General features: G+C 42.5%; 1 protein-coding gene across 2 annotated transcripts in view; it reads right to left on the bottom strand.

Annotated features, from left to right (window-relative positions):
• NPTN (neuroplastin) overlaps nt 1-20,012 on the bottom strand; it is a 90,042-nt gene that overhangs the window by 29,733 nt on the left and 40,297 nt on the right. For both annotated transcript variants that reach the window (XR_015869735.1, XM_088446219.1), the window contains exons 3-6: nt 18,413-18,596; nt 10,481-10,575; nt 9,021-9,154; nt 5,151-5,424 (exon numbers count right to left, since the gene is read on the bottom strand). Coding sequence is in view for 1 of the 2 variants with exons in the window: in XM_088446219.1 (XP_088302345.1) it covers nt 5,151-5,424; nt 9,021-9,154; nt 10,481-10,575; nt 18,413-18,596 (687 nt within the window). In the remaining variant the exon portion in view is untranslated. The remainder of the gene's footprint in view (nt 1-5,150; nt 5,425-9,020; nt 9,155-10,480; nt 10,576-18,412; nt 18,597-20,012) is intronic.

Genomic DNA, 20,012 nt, shown 5'->3' with positions numbered 1-20,012 from the left:
AGCATGGGGGTAACTAGATCTGACAACGAGGAGCAAAGCTGAGCCAGAGAGAACAAAGTTCAGGCCATGCTGGAGAGTATGAAATGCACTGCTGAATTACTGAGATGCAAACATGTTTAACAAACTAGAAAGCTACCATTAATAGTGTTTACATGATGCTGATCTCTATGCACTATCAGACAGTATGAGCTGTACACAAAATAAAATCCTCTGCTATTCCAGTATTTACAAATGTGTGTAGAAAAGTTCAGTGCAATCTGCAGAGATGGCATGTTCCATTCCTCAAAGTTGTATTACCATGCAGTCTTTTCAACAGTGTGTTTCATGCCCACAGCAAGATGGCACCATGGCTCAGACGTGTTTCATACAAACCTCAGAACATAGAAAACACATGACATATATGGCGTTCCTGTAGAAATGTTTAGCTTCAGAGAATACAGCATATATAGGGCTTACACTTACCAGATATACCGGGAAAGGGGAAAAAATTTGAGTGACATTGTTAATTGTAAAAACCCAAAAAAACCAAAGGGTAAAAAAGCAGCTTTTTAAATGATTTTATCGCATTCCAGCACAACTAAACTGAATATTAATGCTTTTAGCTTAGTCCAAATACCCTGCTGTTCAGCATTTATAGCTGGGGAAAACAAACACTTGAGACAATATATGTACATATTAAAAAACAACAATAATAATAATTAGGACCACCACTTTAGTATGCAAATCCAGCCAAATATGCACTTACTAATATCCAATATATTAAAGTATAGTTTAATTATGACAAATGGTCACATAATGTTTGATCTTTCTCAATTCTGTAGTAGATAATACATTCTACGTGAACTAAGTCAAAACTACAGAATCACACATTGTTGTTGGCATTATGTAAAAAGAATGTTACTTCACCCCATGTGGAAAAGGAATACAACATTACTGCTAATTCCCTTGGAATGTGTGTTATTTGGGGACTGCTGGCTAGAATGGATGGTTAAATATGTACCGGTACTCTAAATTAATTGATCCATCCGTTTTATATAAAACCTCTATATAAAATGGAAATTTGATTTTCTCTATATTATCTTTACATTTATCCATCCATGATTAAACGCTGGACCTTGGTTTGAGGCTTTATGGAAGCAATTCATGATTCAGGAGACCTAGGTATTTCCTGCCTTCCTGATGCACTGTGATATACTAGAAGATAGCACATTACAATGAAAATGAGCATTCCAAATGTACAGTTCAATATAGCACAATGCAGTTTATTTAGCAGGAAAGCTGAATGAAAAGGAAAATTATAACCATTGTATTTTTTTTTTCTTTTGGTGGTGGGGGGGTGGATTAAAACAGTTGGGTCATGGGTGGAGATTCCCTTCTAAGAGGCACTATATACAGAGAGGAAAATGTCTGAAGGGGTGCATCTAATAGCCTGTAAGTCACCGGCAACTGCAAAATTTCTGAAATTTAGCCGTTGTTTGTAAGTACGTTTTAGATGGTGCAGCTAACCTGGTTTAGCCTTTTTTTTTAAAATTGCCGATTTAAATAGCGGATAAATAGCTGAAATCTCACAGGCTATACTGCTAAATGTTAGAAGTAAATGAGAAATAAAATAGATCTATAACTATTATGGCACTCTTGCTACCAATAAGTCTTTTAGAAAGCAAAATAAGTCAAGGAGTGGTGGTTGAAAACAAAAGAACTTAAAATGTTTGAGAAATAGTGTGTTGAGCTGCTGCAGTTATCAGGGGCCTTACTGTAACATCTACTTTTCCTTTTATACCTTTTGGTGCCATTTAACGTTAAATTTAATTATAGGTTCCTTAAATACAAGTTACTTACCTATTTTTTTTTTTTTTAATAAACCTCAAATTTGTTAACAAACCTAAAAAAATGTGCTGCCATGCACAGTAGCATGCGTTACACTACTTACAGCAACTAAGGGCTGAACTCTGGTGCTATTCTGGCTATATATTGGCGCAGCACAACTCGAAAACCTGCTGATATTCAGTACACATCTATGATAGAAACTGCTGCTTTTGCTGGTAATTTCATTAGGGGCCCCAGCAGGGCCGGCCCGTGCCCAATTTTTTAGGTAAGCGAATATTTTTTTCAGTGCCCCCAGGAGTACTGTTGCGTGCACCGAAGGCATGCGACCTAAAATAGATAATGGCGTGGTCTCGTGGGAAAAGCCGTACACATACCTAAAGCATGTTCATATATAAAGTGCTCGAAGTGGGAATTTTGAATTGGAGGAGGTATGGAAGAGTTATGGTCGTACTTATGCACCGGACAAAAGCGACGTGGCCACTGAAAAGGACACGCCCCCTCTTCCTAAGTGTAGTGTACCACACTAAGGTACCCCTCATACACAATATGCCACACAATAGTAGTGCCCCTTATAACACAGTAGTTCATGCAGTAGTAGTGCCCCTTATACATTATGCCACAGAGTAATGCCCCTTACACATTATAGTATAATTTATCACTACAAAATGTACTAGGCACTAAGGATATTTCTGACAGCTGCGTTACATAGCCCACAACTAATTATTGCTGCTGTATGTTGCCATATGTTATATGTTGTCATGTGTTTGTTATAGATGGTAGTGCTGCTGATTAAGCAAGGCTTCGTAAACAAGCATTACCATATATAACAAACACAGAGTATCCCAACATACAGTAGCAATAATTAGCTGGTGACTGCATGGGAAGGGCATGGAGAGCCATATGTGGCCACAGGGTCGCCCCTTGCCCTTCACTGGTTGAAACAGTCTCCATGTTTTTAAGTAGTTAATTAATTGGCTGTGTTGGCATTATTAGCAGGTATTTAGGGTGTTTTTGTAAGAAGTCAGCAGCGTGCAATAATCAGTGACCAGAGACCCAGCGTGTGTGCACTAAATTACCCCTCCTGCCCGTCACTGGCCTAAAGAACCGGCTTGCACCCCCATCCGGCAGACTCAACAAACACCCCCAATCCCCCACCGCACTCACATCGGCTGCCCTCGTGCTACAATCAACAGCAGCCGCACGTGCACCTCACCTCCTAGATTCTCGGCTCAGAAGAGTCGAGGAGCCTGCATGGTGACTCACTGTACCTTTAACAGTTCTGTTTCGTTTCAACATCTTTATAATTACATGTCGAACAAAACTATTTACATGAAGCAAACTGCGCTTTCTGCCTCATTGTGCTTCAGACCTACCATGATCAATCTACACATTAAGGGGTCAATCCAATTAGGTGTGAATTGCGAGTTGCTATTTTCTCTTCGAATTCGCACAGCGAATTCATTCTGCAAACCAATTAGCAACTCGCACTGAACCAGTGAGACTGAATTCTCATTTTTCCATTCGCAACTCCCTGAGGGTGAGAGATGGAAAGGGACATCTTTATTTTAAAGGTTAAAATGTCGGGACACTGCTGAACCCCTTGGACACTTAATGACAATTAGGCAATTGGAAGTTTCCAATTGGCTTAATTAGTCCAATAATTACATGTCATTTTGGGGGTTAAAAAAAAAAAAGTCCTCAAATTACCCCCAAATCAACTTTTTCATTAGTTTAGGAACCCCATTATAATTACAATATTTTTTTTAATTTTAAAAATATTTTTAATATTTATTTATTTTTTAACAAATTTTCAAGGTGCCCTCAAAGTACCCCAGATTCACCTTTATCCGTTTTTCGTTTAATTCGTTTGAGATTAAACGAAAAGTTTGCGGTTTATTTTATTTTTGCATTTTAAAAACAAGCACAAATCAGCCATTTGACACCATTTAAAAACCTACAGTACCTTCCTAATGCCCACAAACAGCCTTCTATAGGGCCCTGCTAACAAAATTATACATTTTGGGGGGTCCAGGATGGTCTCACCCACTTTTTTTTTATCCACTTCTCTCACATCTCATTTGGCAGTCAATTCGCAAATTTGTCTAATTTTGCATTAAAACAGGGCTAGTATCAAATAACTTTTAAGCCTTCTATTAGTTAAATTCTATTACAGCTGAAAAGTCTGGTCATTTTGCTTAGCAATATCAGATAAAAATATAACATATGATTTATTGTAAGGGGTCAATCCTATTAGCCACGAATCCATCGCAGGTGCGATTCAGCATGGCAATAGCCGTGCTTTACGGCAGCCTGAATTAGCTCAAAACGGCTTGCAGCCCCATAGGGTGTGAGCGGGGCCGCGTGGGGTTTGAGATGCAGTGCCGTTGCCAGCGTTTTAACACCTCGCCAATGGCAACTCGCACCCTTCGCAGCTAATTAGATTGACCCCTAAGTGTGAGCGTTAATTTTTTTAGCCTTGAAACCTAAATACTGGTCCTAGATTTGTCCATTTAGCTTTATATATTATCCTCTAATATATTATTATATATAAACACTTTATTCTTCTCGATCCAGTGAGAAGAAGTTGTGCTTTGGTCTAGAGGTAAATTGGCCAACTGAGGAGACCAAACTTAGGGCCCGATTGAGACCCGCTCACTAGGCTGCATTCGCACGTAGCCTGCCGATGTTTGCAATGTGCGCATGCGTATAAGTCGCAGTGCGAGAACTAGACCATGCGATCGGGAAGCGCTCACTTGCTGGGGTGTGGTGATGCGAACGCAGGCGTGTCTTATCGTCTTAACGCCGTTTCAGAGGCGTGCATAATTAAGACGCATCGTCATAGTACACGTCACATGATTGAATTACACACTGAAGCACAGGCAGTGATTGCGGTGGGGTATGGTCAGCCGGAACTGCTGCATATGGGGCCGATGTTACTGATTGTTGCATACTCTTCCTGGAGATGAGGTGGGAAAGTGGGCATCTAAATACACACCGCGATCGCACACCAAGAGATAGTGGGCGTGCTAATGTCTTGCCGTGCAATCGCAGGATTTGCATACTTTGGCTGCGTGAGAAAGCATCTAGCGAGCGGGTCTGAATCGGACCCTTAGACCACTACCATATAACAAAACACTAAAATAATGGATCATTCGTTCTATGGTCTTGCAGTTAGCACCTTATAGAGAAAGTCTAAAATAAAAAAAATAAAAAAAAACACTTCACCTATCAGTTTTCCATTTGTTTTTTTTCCCTTCTATACTCTTCAGCTCAACACAGATATTAAAGTACACTTTTGAAGCAAATGTCCATTGTGCTCTTACCATCTGGCACCTCATCTGGCCTTTTGCGCTTCTCATACACAATAATGATGACCGCTAGGATGACGATCTCTGCCACAATCCCAAGGAAGGGCCATACTGGAGCCAAGTGACTGCGTACACGCAGAATGATACTGCTACTTATAAAGCCAACAGAATTGGTAGCATTGCACTGGTAAACGCCAGGGTCTTTGGAAATGTCTAGGTTTATGATTCTCAACTCCGTGTAGTTATCCTCGTTAGTAATGAAGATGCGGCCGCTTTCGTTATTTGGTTCCTGCAGAGTGAACAAAAACACCCTGCATTTAGGCACCAATAAAAGTTAAGAGGAATCAATAGGCCAAGTTCAATTTGCATTAAAGTGTTCTTCCTACACTCACAGCCCACAAGTTGTTTGATGCTATTTGTAAAGTTAAACTTTAAAAAAACAAAACCGCTTTCTGAAAATGCAGAATTGTGCTCCCACAAGCTCCCAATAAGGGAGTGCAAAACGCCGATTGTAGAGACAAAAATTTAAGTGTATCATTTATAATACAATGATTTGGAAACTGGCCAGCCCAAAATTACGTTTCCGTGGAGCTGCAATTTACTGAAGAACAACATAACTCACAGCTTAAAGCAAAATTTTTGTAAAAAAAAAGGCAACACATACACCAAGCAGAGTACGGCAGAGACCAGAGGAGTTTCATATCTCCATGGCAACATGACCATGTTCCTAGTTTTATAGGCGGAAGTATAGCTGTCACGATTACCATATAATCTGAAACCAATGACCTGATTGCACATTATTATTGTTAGGTACAGCAGACAGACAATTTAACTGCCTCCACAAACAAGTGATCTTTACATAGGCGCCCAGCGACCCAGCACTTCCAACCCAGACGGAGAGTGGTGCAGTCAGCACCGCTGTACAATGAGCACCAGGAACGCACCAGGAACACACCAGGGAAAGTTGATGTTTGTTTCACTCTGAAAGAGTGCAAAATCAACCCATACAAATGGGGTAACATTCATATAGTCAGACCTGTAGCTATTCAGGTAGAAAACGTGTGAAAATCCCTTAATTTCCATTTTTTGCGCAACTAAGTAAAATGTGTATTCTAAAGAAACCAATGGCATCTTCTGAAATAAGCATCAAATAAAAAAATACACATTTCACTGTAATAAGTTGTTGAACAAAATGCTTCACAATGAAAGCGAATTGACATAAAGTGAGGTTCAGAATTATTTATTTATTTCCAAAATAGGAAGGTTTAAAAACACCCATTTGATAACAGCCTCGTTCATATGGCATCCAAATACTGCATGCATAAATGCTCGTATGTACTTTTCGCCCTTTGATATGAATTATGGATTTGTGGAGGTCTACTCCCTGACCTGCACCTAATGAAAGTAGAGGTTTAGTGAATTTAGTAACATAGGAGAGCACTGTTGACTTTTCGTTTAAGCATTAAACCTTCATTTGACATCAATGTGTTTTGGAAATACTTCAAGTGAGGCCAATTTGCTGTTTTGTATGACAAACCGCCTACATCGCTCAGTGTGTACCGGCAATTGCACGCTCCTACGGTCGCTAGGTTTGATGTCCTGCACATGAAACCTGACGACATCGATAACGACATATGGGAAGTTAAAGGTCAGAACAGTGATTGTTCCGTCGTTCTTTAACTCGTTCAAGTGTGGATAAACAATCCCGGTTCAAGGGCAATTCTTCTGATCTCGGAACGAATGCCCATCGCTCCAGTGTATACCCGGCTTATTATAGTATTAAGTTTGCATTCCATGTGAGTGAATTTCTACATAGTCAGAGGGATGTGGTGAATGGTTCATATTTTATCACTTCAAGGGAAGTCATCTGCATACCTAAAGACCGTGCTCAAAGTGAGCAGGTATACAACAGTATGACCGTCACTTCTCGCAAACTCCCAAATTTGACGGTCAACTGGTCTTCAATGTAGAAGGGGGGTGCAAAAAGAAGTCCTTAGCCCGCCCAAACAGAACGGTGTATTGAATAGCTTCGGGAGCTCCCTCCCGCGGCTATTCAACATTGCGTTGAATTGAATCGCCCCAATGTGTGAACTTTGCAACATTGATGTAGAACTTCACAAGTCTCCCTACTGGCAGTGCGTTTACATCTTGTAGGACTAAGGGCTGTATTCAAATAGAGGCAAAAAGCCGCTTTCCGCGAAAAAGTATTGCGGATAGCGTCATTTCGCCAGGCGAAAACTATTCGCTGTATTCAATTACAAAGAGTTTTTGCGTCCGCGAAAACGCAATGCAATGTAATAGGTGAGAAAGTGTTGCCTATGAATAGGTGGTGAAAAAAGTGCAGAATTGCGGTTTTGGGGTACAAACGACTTGAAACCACTCAGCACCCTTGGGACAGCTCCCCAAAGCATAACCGTCAAAAAAAAAAAGAGGAACACCCCAAAAAAGGACTTTGAAAATGGGGCAAAAAGGTGCAAAGTGGGGGTACAAACTTGTAAACTAGCGAAATACACTTTTGGGGGGTTCTGCAATTATGGGGGAGGTGTTTTTTTTTCTATTGCAGGTGCTTGCTGATGGTGCGTTTTTTTTAAAACTTCACTTTTGCGAGTTAAAACTATGCTTGTACCCATTTTCATGTACCCCAATTTGACAGGACTACTTATTTTCTTAAAAAGAAAAAAAAAAAACTGCTTAATGCTATTCTTCACCACTTGTTCAAAGATGCTAATTAGAGGGAATTGACAGCATTTAAGTACCCCAAATAGCTTCAGTAGGGCTATTCGGGGATATCGATATTCATCCCCAATGTTAGTGCATCTTTTGGGGATTGTCAGGCTGATTTCCCCATTTTTGACAGCACTTTTCGCCTGTTTGAGTTTCGCCGGGATGTGTTCTCGCATCCTTTGGAATTGAAGGCGGCAAATAGCCTGGGCGCACCCGATAACTTTCCGCGGCCAAAACACGCGATGTAGGTGAAAAGTGCAGCAGGCAAAACCTTTCCGACTTTTCGCGGCTAATTGAATACGGCTCTAAGTTATAGCTAAGAGCCTGACTTGACTGTGTGTGGAGAGTAAAATGCACTGGAGCTTTATGTAAAAAGTTCACACATGGTGGCTTCTACATTGAAGACCAATTGACTGCCAAATTTGTGAATTCCTTCATATACCTCATTGAGTGAGGAGGGGAGGATGTAAACATAGCAAAAAGATGAGCTGATTGAACACCAAGGACATTCCCAGTCAGCGCTCTGAAGCGAGCAACTGCTAATATACAATCATCAGGGATCATCTGGTCTCTGCTCAAAATCCAACTCATCACTACTGAGTTAGTGCATCTCTGAGAGCTTACTAAACCGTTTGTCTGCACTTTTTCCTCTCCCAGTTGAAGACACTACAAGTAGACCACCTCTCTGGCTCCTCTTTGCGAAGTGCAGTCTCTGCTAACTATTCTTCCATCCAATGTTTCCGATTGTGGCTCAGCCTGTCCGGGATTTCCCAAAGATCCAGGAGGCCTTGCCAAGTGGTAGAAATTGCATTGCAAGCACGTCTTTTTTTAGTTTCTTCCTGGTAGCATGTCCCATGTGTGCCCCATGTATATGGGACATGAAAGAGGTAGTGGGCATAGAGGATAGCACTTAATAGATCTTTGTATTCTACTAATTAATGCTGGAAAGCATCTAAAACTGGGGATAAAATAAATGTAAACCAATCAAATTACCTAAAGCTCAGGGGCTATGAATGCCCTGAAATAACATTCACTTCAGTTTCAATGACTATACCCACACTTCTAAATTTCCACTTTGACCACTGAGTAAAGAACACATTAATTTATCAGTTTTGAATAGTCAGTAAGCAATAATGGCCTACAATCGTTTTTTGTACTTACTATTAGTTCATTATCAACCACCTTATGCCAAATCCAATCTGGGTGAGGGTATCCTACACATTTACAATATAAAAGTGCATCTTGTCCTTCATTCTTGTTTTCACTCTTTTTGTGTCCGGTGATTTCTGGAACAGCTGAAAAACAAAGTGATGTTGGTGACAGGCAAGCTAGGCATTTTGCCCTAACAACTGTTTGCCAAATGGTTCTGTGGCCCAGTGGCGGAACTCCCGCAGACAATGGAGTCATTTGCCGCCGGGCTCCAGCCCTTAAGGGGGCACCTGGCTCCATTGTCCCCCGGGCCATTCCGGGCACTGCTATGGAGATGGAGCGCCGCTGATCGGCGCTCCACCTCCAGCGGCGTCCATATGGGGGGTGCGGTCGCACCCCCTATTTGCCGAGCGCCCGCTGAGTGTGTTACCAGCGGGCGCCTGGCTCCTCCTTTCCCCCCGGCGGTAACCAGAGGAAGGGAGTTCACTCCTGAGCTCCGCTTCCAGGTTCCGCAATGCACTATGGGAGTGACGTCATGACGTCACTCCCATAGTTCCGAGGAGCGGGTGCCGGGGACGGAAGGCAGCAGCACTGGAGCGGGTTTCAGGTAAGTATTGTTTTTTTTTTGTATGTGTGCGTGCTCGCGGGGGGCTCACTACAGGGGGCATTATTGGGGGCTCACTACAGGGGGCATTACTGGGGGCTCACTACAGGGGGCATTACTGGGGGCTCACTAAAGGGGGCTTTCTACAGGGGGCACTACAGGGAGTTTACTACTGGGGCCTTACTACTGGGGCACTGCAAAGGGGGACCACTACTGGAGGTACTGCATAGGGGGACCACTACTGGGGGGGCACTACATAGACGGCTCCTCTACAGAGGGCACTGCACAGGGGGACCACTACTGAAGGAACTGCATAGGGGGGCGGCAGCTGGGGCTGGCATAGGTGTTGGGGGGGGTGGTACATTTTAATTTGAGTTGGGGGGCACCAACATTCATCTTGCCTCCGGGCACCTGGGATGAAGTTACGCCACTGCTGTGACCTAAGCAAAAACTGACCTCTTGGCTTCTCCTTGCTCAAGTTTAAATGTAGTAGTTTATTAACCCTTTACTGAGCTGTAAAATGTGGTATATATTGCAATTGACATTGTAATAAGAAGAAAAAAAAAAACTTTCAGAGTAGACGCAGAATAGGCCTTTCTGCTTTTAAACTTAGATTATTGCATAGTTATGTTTACCATACTCACTGGTGCACCCTGCAGATAATGTACTTGTTACAGTCTACATATGAAATCAAAACTATAGTTTGCAGGGATAACCACTGTAGTCAGTCACTCATGTGTATTACATTTGTAGGAAAAAGGCAGATCACAGATCTAATTACAACTCAGTCACTGACAACTATTTGCACTATTCTGACATTAAATATAAAAGTAAACAACCAGCTATTGCCTTCTGACTGATCTCTTACCTTTCACCTCAATGGTAGCATTGACAGGTGGAGAACTGGAGAAGTTAAATACGCACAAATACTCTCCAGAATCATCAGCTTTTGGTTTTGGAAGCCTATAACCAAAACATGGGTAACAAGATTAGAAGAAAGATGCATTAGGATGAATAGGATCACAACTCAGTTTATAAGAAAGCAGAAATTTGCTATGATAAATTAACATTAAAAGAGAGCTATCACTTATTCCTGCCCTAAGTGTGCCTCCCTAAGAGCTGACCGCTGACCTCTTCCATTGCCTATGAGACCGTTTTACTAATTAATTGCTTCTGGATGTGGTTTGGAAATTTGCTAATGAATTCCTGGTATATATGTTATCGCTCACCCCTGAGTGGACTGTGTTCAGTATTAAGCTATTGGGGTCAAAGGAAACTAGAAATCTTACTTTAGCAGACTCGGCTGCTGCCAGGAATGGTATCCTTGATGCATGAATCCAGAGTGCTGTTCCTCCTCCTCTGTCATTGTTCCAACAGAAATTAATTTCACATTGGGCCCGATTCAGAGACGGGCACCAATACGATCACAGCTGCGGTTTTGTACGCATCATAGCTGTGAAAACATGCTAAAGGCTGCAAAGCTTATCCGAGCCCACTGCTGCTTTTTCATATGCGTACGTCGCTTAAGTGTGTAAAGATCGGTAACATTGACGCACATTGAGTAGCCACTTGGAGCTCTCCTGACACACACAGCTGCGTAGAAGATCGCACGGGCTAATTTTTGCACACCCATGAAACGGCATTCAAATGGACATACGCGCCTGCGTTTTTCAGACCACCCCCGTCACCACCAAACGCTGACAGCCGGTCACTCACTTTGCAATGGATGCCTCTGTGCATCCGTAATCGCAATGCGAATGCTGCACATGCACTGTACGGCTTATACACATGCGCAATGGCAAACAGTTGCTCATCTGCATTTGTAATTTCCATTGCATCTAGCTCGGAGTCAGGCCAATAATTCAAATGGATTGAATTGAGCCGTCTCTCAAAAAAAAAAATCGATCACACAAGGAATTTTTTGTTTTGATGCTTGGGAGAGCTTTATTGCCGATATTAAGGAACAGATCTGGATTGTTTTAGAAATCCCTTTGGTATGAGACCCATATTTACAAGGATGACCCACCTATCTCTCTATAGTTGTTATTCCCTACCTTTCCTCCTCTCAGGGTGGCTTTCGGGCTTTCCCCGTTTGGGTTAAAAATTATATATAGATTTTTTTTATTAATGAATGCCGAATGTTCTTCTATTTAGGTTTTTCAGCAGTTCTTAGATCGTACCCACAGTCCACTTTCTTTTATTCCATGCTTTGAATAATACGATTATACATCTTAGCTGATAAATATATATATAAAAAAACATAAAATAACAGGATAACACAAAATCCTGCGCCACAGAGTGATCCACCCATAGGAACACCAAACAAAATAAAAAAAAAGTGGATGAGCTGGTACTTTAAATGTAAGTCAGACTGACTCTACATAAGGTCTTGCACAACCTCAACTTAAACAAACATATGTATTTGGAACTAGACAGCACTGAAATACTTTAAGGGGGCAATTCAATTGTTTTTTAAGAAGCAGTAATTAAATGGCTTGTCACGACCATTAGACTGTGTTTAGAAGCATAAAATGGCTAAACTCCTCTAAAGTCCTGGTTAGGGCGCCGAAACAAAACCAGGACTTATCGTAGATTTCTGCTTGCCACCTCAGGAGGGTACAAGCCGAAATGCCGGCTCCCATAGTGTTCAAACAAAGCAACAATTGAAATGCTCCGCCGGGTGCCCATTGGTCAGACCTGCCCACAAAAACAAATTGTAGTTGTTTTTTTTAATACTATAAAAACAAATTAAATATTTAAAGAAAATTGTTTTTCTTCAGTTTCATGTGTTGTCAATTATGTTGGAATGACTGAAGCTAGTTACCATCCCGCTTCTCACCGGCTATAACGGAAAGAACAGGAGCAACTTACCTCCTTAAGTATTCTACTTGTACATGAGAGGGCTGATTTGGTCACGGACACAAAAGGTGAGTTTTTGCATATAGTGCATGAACAGACGCAAATTTACACATCTCTCCATATGGCCATTCTATTCTGAGTGTATGAAAAGCTCGGTACGATTCTGAGTCATGCGTACAGGGAGGGGAAGCCTGTTTCAGTAATCTCTCCTGCATCTATCATGGGGCTGGTGCAAATGCAGATACTGACAACTGTTGCAGTGGCTGGCGTAAAATCAATGGGCAGCACGGGTTTCAGCTTGCACTCGCACAAACATCTGCATTAGCTGAATGGATACTCGCAGTAGTATAAGGTATGAAATCAGGCTACCGTGGCTGCCCGCAACTACAGCTACTTTGCATGCAACTCAAGATCAGCCCCTAACTTCACAATTTGCAACCAGCCCCAATATTGTGCACCCCAGCATACAATTTTGCAGCAAGGCCTCACTAGGAGCAAGCAGCGTATGGGTGTGAGCACGTCAGTAAGTAGGATAAAGCTAGGAAAAGGATATCTGAATATGCAGTTGGTCAAGTCTGCAAGAGGAAGGCAGCTATTGGCACTGTTGCTAATCATTATTGCTACATGTTGCTGTGGAAATAGAAGCATTTCCTTACATTAACATTTATTATTCTCTGTAAAAGCTCTGCAGAATGTGTGCGCTATATAACTTCATAAAAATAAATCCATCACTAGTGTTTATATGCCATGCCATAGACAAATATATCCAAGTATGTAATCTAAATGTGTTAACAAATTGATATATGTAAAATGAACTATATAAAACTGTGAAAGGTATATGTATTAGCACATATCGGAATAGGAAAATGTTCAGACTCTTATGATTTGGCCGTTGCTTGGATACTGTAAAATTTAAGGGCAGAGAACATCAATAAGAACAAAAAAAGTACCCAAATCCAGTTCTTACCCTGACCGGTTTACCTAAAAGATTCCCAGATTTCTATCACTGTGTGAATGCTGTACACCGCACTGCAGTGGCAGCACTTATAGTAGTTATGTGTACCGATTAGCGTCATGTTCAACTTTCTCCTAGCGGCACAGTAGTGCCAAAATTCCCGCAAGTGTGCTGCAGTAGACGCAGTCAATTTGTGATCCAGACACCTCTTTCTGGGCTGAGATTTGTAGTTCAGTGATTTCATAAAGCACCCTTTAAACTCCACTGCTTATTTCTAAGGCATGCCATCACTGAGTGCCGTGTATCACTGCAGAAATTGCCGCTAGGCGCTTGCAGAACAATGGGCACGGCACAAGTAATCACACGGGCAATATTACTACAGTGCTGTATACTGTATGTAAAGACACTGTTTACACTGTGCAGAACTGAATGCGACTGACCCCGTCAGGGCTTACTGTAGGCTACTATTGTATTCTGTAGTGCCATATCCATACACTGCTGTATTATTTAGCACTGTAGTTTTAAGAAGTGGAGCATAGGCCACCCAGCGGTGAAGCTGTGTATTGCATGCCATGGATACTGTCAAGTCTCACTGCGCTATTTTCATGCCACAACACACACACACACTAACTGACTGGATGACTGACTCATCCGCGCCCACCCCAAACCTAGAACCATGAAAATCGGGGTGTATATTCCCTCCATTACGTAGGTGGCCACTAAAAAGGGATTTTTCGAAATTAAGACTCCTGAGGGGCTGAAAAGGGCTAAAATGTTTTCTTGTGCAATGTCCTGACTGACTGAATTCTGAACTGTGCTGCAGCCAACTGTCATTCCAAGTGCTGCCAAACATCACTGCCAGTTGTTGTGGCTCCTCTATTTGAATAGTGAGGGAAGGGAATGTGTTACTATAGGTGTGAGTGAAGGTAATGTGTTACTACAGGTGTGAGGGAGGGATTGTATTTCTACACAGGTGAGGGAGGGGAATGTTGAATGTGTTACAACATGGGTGAGGGAGGGAAATTGTTACTACAGGGGTGAGGGATATGGAATGTGTTCTACACAGGTAAGGAAGAGTAATGTCTTACTATAGCAGTGAGGGAGGGGATGCATTGCTATAGAGGTGAAGGATTAATGTGTTATTGGAGTGGTAAGGTCTACCCGGGTACATCAGCAAGTGTGTATGTGTGTCCCCTGGACCTAAAATCCGGGAGTATATGCCTTCCATGACGTAGGTACCCACTAAGCAGGGATTTTTCTAAAGTTGTCTTTTAATGGGCTAAAAAGAGCTAAAATGTTTTCTCCCCCTGTGCAATGTCCTGACTGACCGACTCATCATGGCTGAAGCACAGTTCAATATTCAAACATCAACTGTCACCCCAAGTGCTGCAAAACATCACTGGCAATCGATGTGGCTCCCCTATTTGAATAGAGAGGGAGGGGGAATGCGTAGCGGCACGGGCGAGGGAGGGGGAATGCGTAGCGGCACGGGCGAGGGAGGGGGAATGCGTAGCGGCACGGGCGAGGGAGGGGGAATGCGGCACGGGCGAGGGAGGGGGAATGCGGCACGGGCGAGGGAGGGGGAATGCGGCACGGGCGAGGGAGGGGGAATGCGGCACGGGCGAGGGAGGGGGAATGCGGCACGGGCGAGGGAGGGGGAATGCGGCACGGGCGAGGGAGGGGGAATGCGGCACGGGCGAGGGAGGGGGAATGCGGCACGGGCGAGGGAGGGGGAATGCGGCACGGGCGAGGGAGGGGGAATGCGGCACGGGCGAGGGACTGCGGCACGGGCGAGGGAGGGGGAATGCGGTCGTACACAAATGAGGGAGGGGAATGCGGTCGTACACAAATGAGGGAGGGGAATGCGGTCGTACACAAATTTTGGAGAGTTGTGAAGATCATGCTTTAAAATCAGACACTGGAGTTGCCAATTTTCCTAGGCATTAAGTAGCCAAGAATACAGTATGGCTAAGTAATCAAGATCTCAAAAAAGCCAATCAAAGCATCCAGAGCTCTTTACTGTATATATCTTAAAACATAGCACACTGGGCAGGAACAGCATTATTCAAAGACAAGGAAAATTTATGGTAATAATTCTTATGATATATGATGCACAATTTGCAGTGAATTATCAGATGTAAGATACAAGAGCCTGTCTTCTGGAGACTGCTCTACATAATGTGACTATTCTGTGGAATTGGATGATGGTAGTCACAAAGGTTAACAGAGATAAATATGTAACATATTTAGATGAAGTGCTATTTTTTAAGCCTCAGATTGCTGGTCCAGCACCAAATCATATTCTTTATGGTCAATGTAATGTAAATATGTGGACAAACAGAAGCGTAAACCTGTCCACCACCACATAACTGACCCTAAGGATGACAGGTAAGCACAATTTACTTCAATTTATATTTATATTTGTTTCTGAATTTCTCAACAACAAACTTTTGCTTAGGGGTGTTGTGAAAACAAGTTTGGGAACCACTGAGCTAGATACACACTACACGATGATGTGTGTACCCAGTGACTGTGTGATGCGATGTAACGATACATCACTTGCACCTGTACACACTTTATGATCCGGTGTATGCCGGCGTGATGTGTCGTTACATGCTGCATGTAACAAGAACGGGTCGTTCATTACATTGTCCCATATGCTGTGCAGGAGAGCAGATGGCACAATGTGATGAATGACCCTTGTGAATGCACAAATGGATGTATTCACTGCATGATCCACAAAATATATTGTTCCAATCCGCAACGGAATAATATATCGTACTACGGATCATATAGTGTGTACCCAACTTTACTTCTGCTGCAGCACAGGAGAAACAGAGGTCAAATAAAATGGACCTGTACGTTCTTTTGTGCAATAAAATTCAAGGGGCACGATTCTATTCAACGCGATGTAAATAGCGCCGGGAGTGAGCTCCCGGAGCTATTCAATAAACCGCGCTGCCAAGTCTGACTAATGATTTCTTCTCTCATCCCTCCAGGGATGAGAGAAGAAATCCGACAAAAAGTCCCGGTGCGAGGCCGTTTTTTGCCCTTCGCGCCTGGAAAACAGCCTCGCGCCAGGAAGTTAGGTCGGGGAATGCCAGTTATCTCGCCTAAACACCCTGTTTAAGGCGCGAGAACGAGCCTTCCCCGACCTAACATCGCGATGAATTGAATAGCTCCGGGGAGCTATCTCCCGGCGCTATTTACATCGCGTTGAATAGAATCGTGCCCAAGGATTCAGAGCTGTCTAGAAATATCTTGCTATTGTGAAGTGGCCAGCACAGCAAAGCACACAGTCTTTTACCATCTTTATCGTGGGCGAATAAACTGATTTATTTAGCTTTGATACGGTAACCGTTCCCTTTTAAACTGATCCATATAGGGGGTGAATCAATTGTTTGTAGCTCCCATCTGAACTGCACAGGAGCTATGCAATTGTTAATGCGACCAGCTCAGAGGCTGCACTTTTAGCAGATTTCTACTCGCACCATCCTAATCCAATTAGGTGAGTTTTCAAACTGTATCATGAAATCGCGCATGAATACACGCTCCTGAGAAATGCAAGATCCAATTAGAAATGCCAATTTACGCTACTCATGGTGAGGGTGTGCAAATTTGGTAAAAAAAGTGAACTGGCAGAAGCCATCCTGGACCCCAAAAAACTGGCAACTGAGATAGCAGGACCTGGTCATAAGGAAAGTCCTGGTTTTTTTTTTTATAAAAGGAGTCAAATGACTGATTCTTACATCTTTTAAGAATACTAAAAAAAAATAAAAAAAAAATAAAGCTAATATTTTTCATTTAAGCACAAATGAATTAAACCTAAAATGCATAAAAAAAAGTTGTAAAAAAAAAAAAAAAAAAAAAAGGTGGGTCGTTTGAGACTAACTTTTTTTTCCCATATTTAAAAAAATTTAAAACACAAAATGAGTTCATTTTAAATACTTTTATTAATTTTGGGATGCTTAAACTAAATTGGAGTCATTTTTGGCCATTATTATTTTACAGTATACAGCCATGTTCTTGGATGGTTGGGAGAAGTTGCTCTTGGAGGATGTTTTGGTACCATTCTTTATTCATGGCTGTGTTCTTAGGCAAAATTGTGAGTGAGCCCACTCCCTTGGCTGAGAAGCAACCCCACACATGAATGGTCTCAGGATGCTTTACTGTTGGCTTTCTGTTGTGTCATTCTCAAAACTTTTGGCCATGGCTGTACATGTAAATAGGCCCATACACCAGCTACAAATCGGCGCGATACTGCTATTCGGAGATGCCGAGTTGCAGGATCGGTGAAATCTAACATGTTGGATTCCACAGATTTGCTGATCATGATCAAAATATGATCGTCATTAGCAAATCAGTGGGTGGTGATCTTCTGGTGGATCGTGAAACATCAATGGCCGCTGGTCGGCATTCCCGACCGGTGGATCGGCGTTTCCGATTCCATCGCAGAACTCGGCAATCTGGCTATTGGTCAAATTAAGCTAATTGAAAACTAATAACTGCCAAATTAGTCATTAGGGGTGGTGTCCAAGGGGTTTTGAAGCACTTCCTGACATTTTTACCTTAACATAAAAATTTTCCATACCTTTTCACCTGGCTCAGGATGGTGCGCACAAAAAATGTGAATTTTCCCTAGAAAAGCAATGCGAGTTTGGAATTGGATTGCAACTGCACCTCGCAGTACGAGTATGCAGTGAAAACTGCTTGCACAAGTCAACTCGCATTTAATTGGATTGACGCCTAAGTTTTCTATAAATATAGTTTTTCTCTCTGCAAGATTTATACATCAGGCCTCATGTCAAAATATTTTGTCCTCAAATATCTATTACCCTCACTTAATTATTTTATCTTTCAAAAACAAACACATGCAAACTGCTTTAGTAAATATAAAGGGCACTGTGGTATTTAAGAATGATTGCTCAAGGGTATCATTCTTCTAAGTCCTGTATGTCTTAGTTCACGTAGTAATTGGCCCCTTACTTCAGCTCCGTGCTAGTGCTGGTGGTAGTCTTCTGAGTGCCTGCAATCTCCACACCATTCTTGGTCCAATAGGTGCTCTGAACTGGCCCAAGGTTTCCGCCATTTTGGGTGAGATTGCACTGCAACAAAATAGGACCAATGTCTTTCTTTATAGTAATATCTTCACTGGCATTGATTCTTGGCTCTGAAAGAACAAAGTTTCAGTTTAGATGGTTGATTAATACAATCTTAAGACATAACTTTTTTTTTTCTATAAACATATTGGTGTTTCAATATTGTAGAAGACCACTTCAAAATGGGACTGTTTTTCAGTTTTGTTTTCAGGAGAAAAAAAAAAAAAGTTACAGGTAAAGACACTGACAGACAAATAATGGAGACACAAAAGGTCAAAATACAATATGGAACAAGTAAAATGCTGTCCCATCAACCATGCCAATACAAATAACATGAATGCAGAGCAGCAGGCTTTAAATTGAAGTGAACTGCAAAATATATATATTAGCATTAAAGTTATATGAACACCGCAACCTCTGTTTGACAATCTCTCTCTCCGCCCCCCCACCCCCCGAAAAAAAACCAACATGATTACTTTTAGTTTGCAGTCTACTACAATTAATTATCAGCAATCAATTGGGGCAATTCTGCATTTTGCAGAGGACTGTGTTAGAAAAAAATCTGCAATGCATGGGGTTTACAGATCGCAGATTCCGACTAAAAAAATGAAAATCACCAGAATCAGACCCTCTTTCTCACTGGATGCTACAAAGATCCTCATCCACTCACTGGTCATCTCCAGATTGGACTATGTATCCTCATCCTATCTGGCCAACCTGACTCCCACCTCTCTCCACTCTAATCTGTCCTAAACGCTGCCAAGCTCACCTTCCTCTCCAAACGCAGTACATCTGCCTCCCCTTTCCTACAAGCCCTACACTGGCTCCCCTTCACAACCCAATTCAAGCTTCTCACTCTCTCTAATAAAGCCCTCGCCCAATCCTCTCCTACTTACATCTCTGACCTTACATCCCTTCACACTTCCGCCCACCCACTTCGCTCCACAAATGTATGCTACTTTTCCTACCAACTGATTACTTACCGCCACCTCGAAGATGTTGCCCATGTAGCTCCTTAACATTGGAACTCTCTCGCTCTCCCCTCCTCTCTAGAAAACTTCAAATGGGATCTCAAGAGCCACTTCTTTATCAAAGCCATTCAGGTCTCATCCTAACCCATTGCCCCATGATCCTTGCTCACCGTCTCCCTTATCTGTACCAGCCCTGTCTGCTCCACCCCTTTGCAATGTAAGCTCACAAGCAGGGCCTTCTTCCCTCATGTGCTTTTCATTCCATTATTTATCAGGGTTCGCAAAACACGCGCTATAGCACGTTTTTACGCGCTACAGGAACTTTGGGACCTGTTTTATTAAACTGAGCGGGTTCTACAGGACCTGCTCAGTTTGTCCTGTGTAGCGCTGCAGCATCCAATCACCGCCGCCGGCACATTCTCTTGACTACAACTCTCAGAACTCCTGTTGCTTGCGGCTCCCCCTCCATGTCCGCATTCTGCAGCGTGCTGTTCCGCCCGCTCCTCTCAGAGTCTA

The sequence above is a fragment of the Taudactylus pleione genome, unplaced genomic scaffold (assembly GCF_031769625.1).
Source record: "Taudactylus pleione unplaced genomic scaffold, aTauple2 ptg000019l, whole genome shotgun sequence".
Lineage (NCBI taxonomy): Eukaryota > Metazoa > Chordata > Amphibia > Anura > Myobatrachidae > Taudactylus > Taudactylus pleione.
This window is presented reverse-complemented; position numbering and strand designations above follow the sequence as displayed.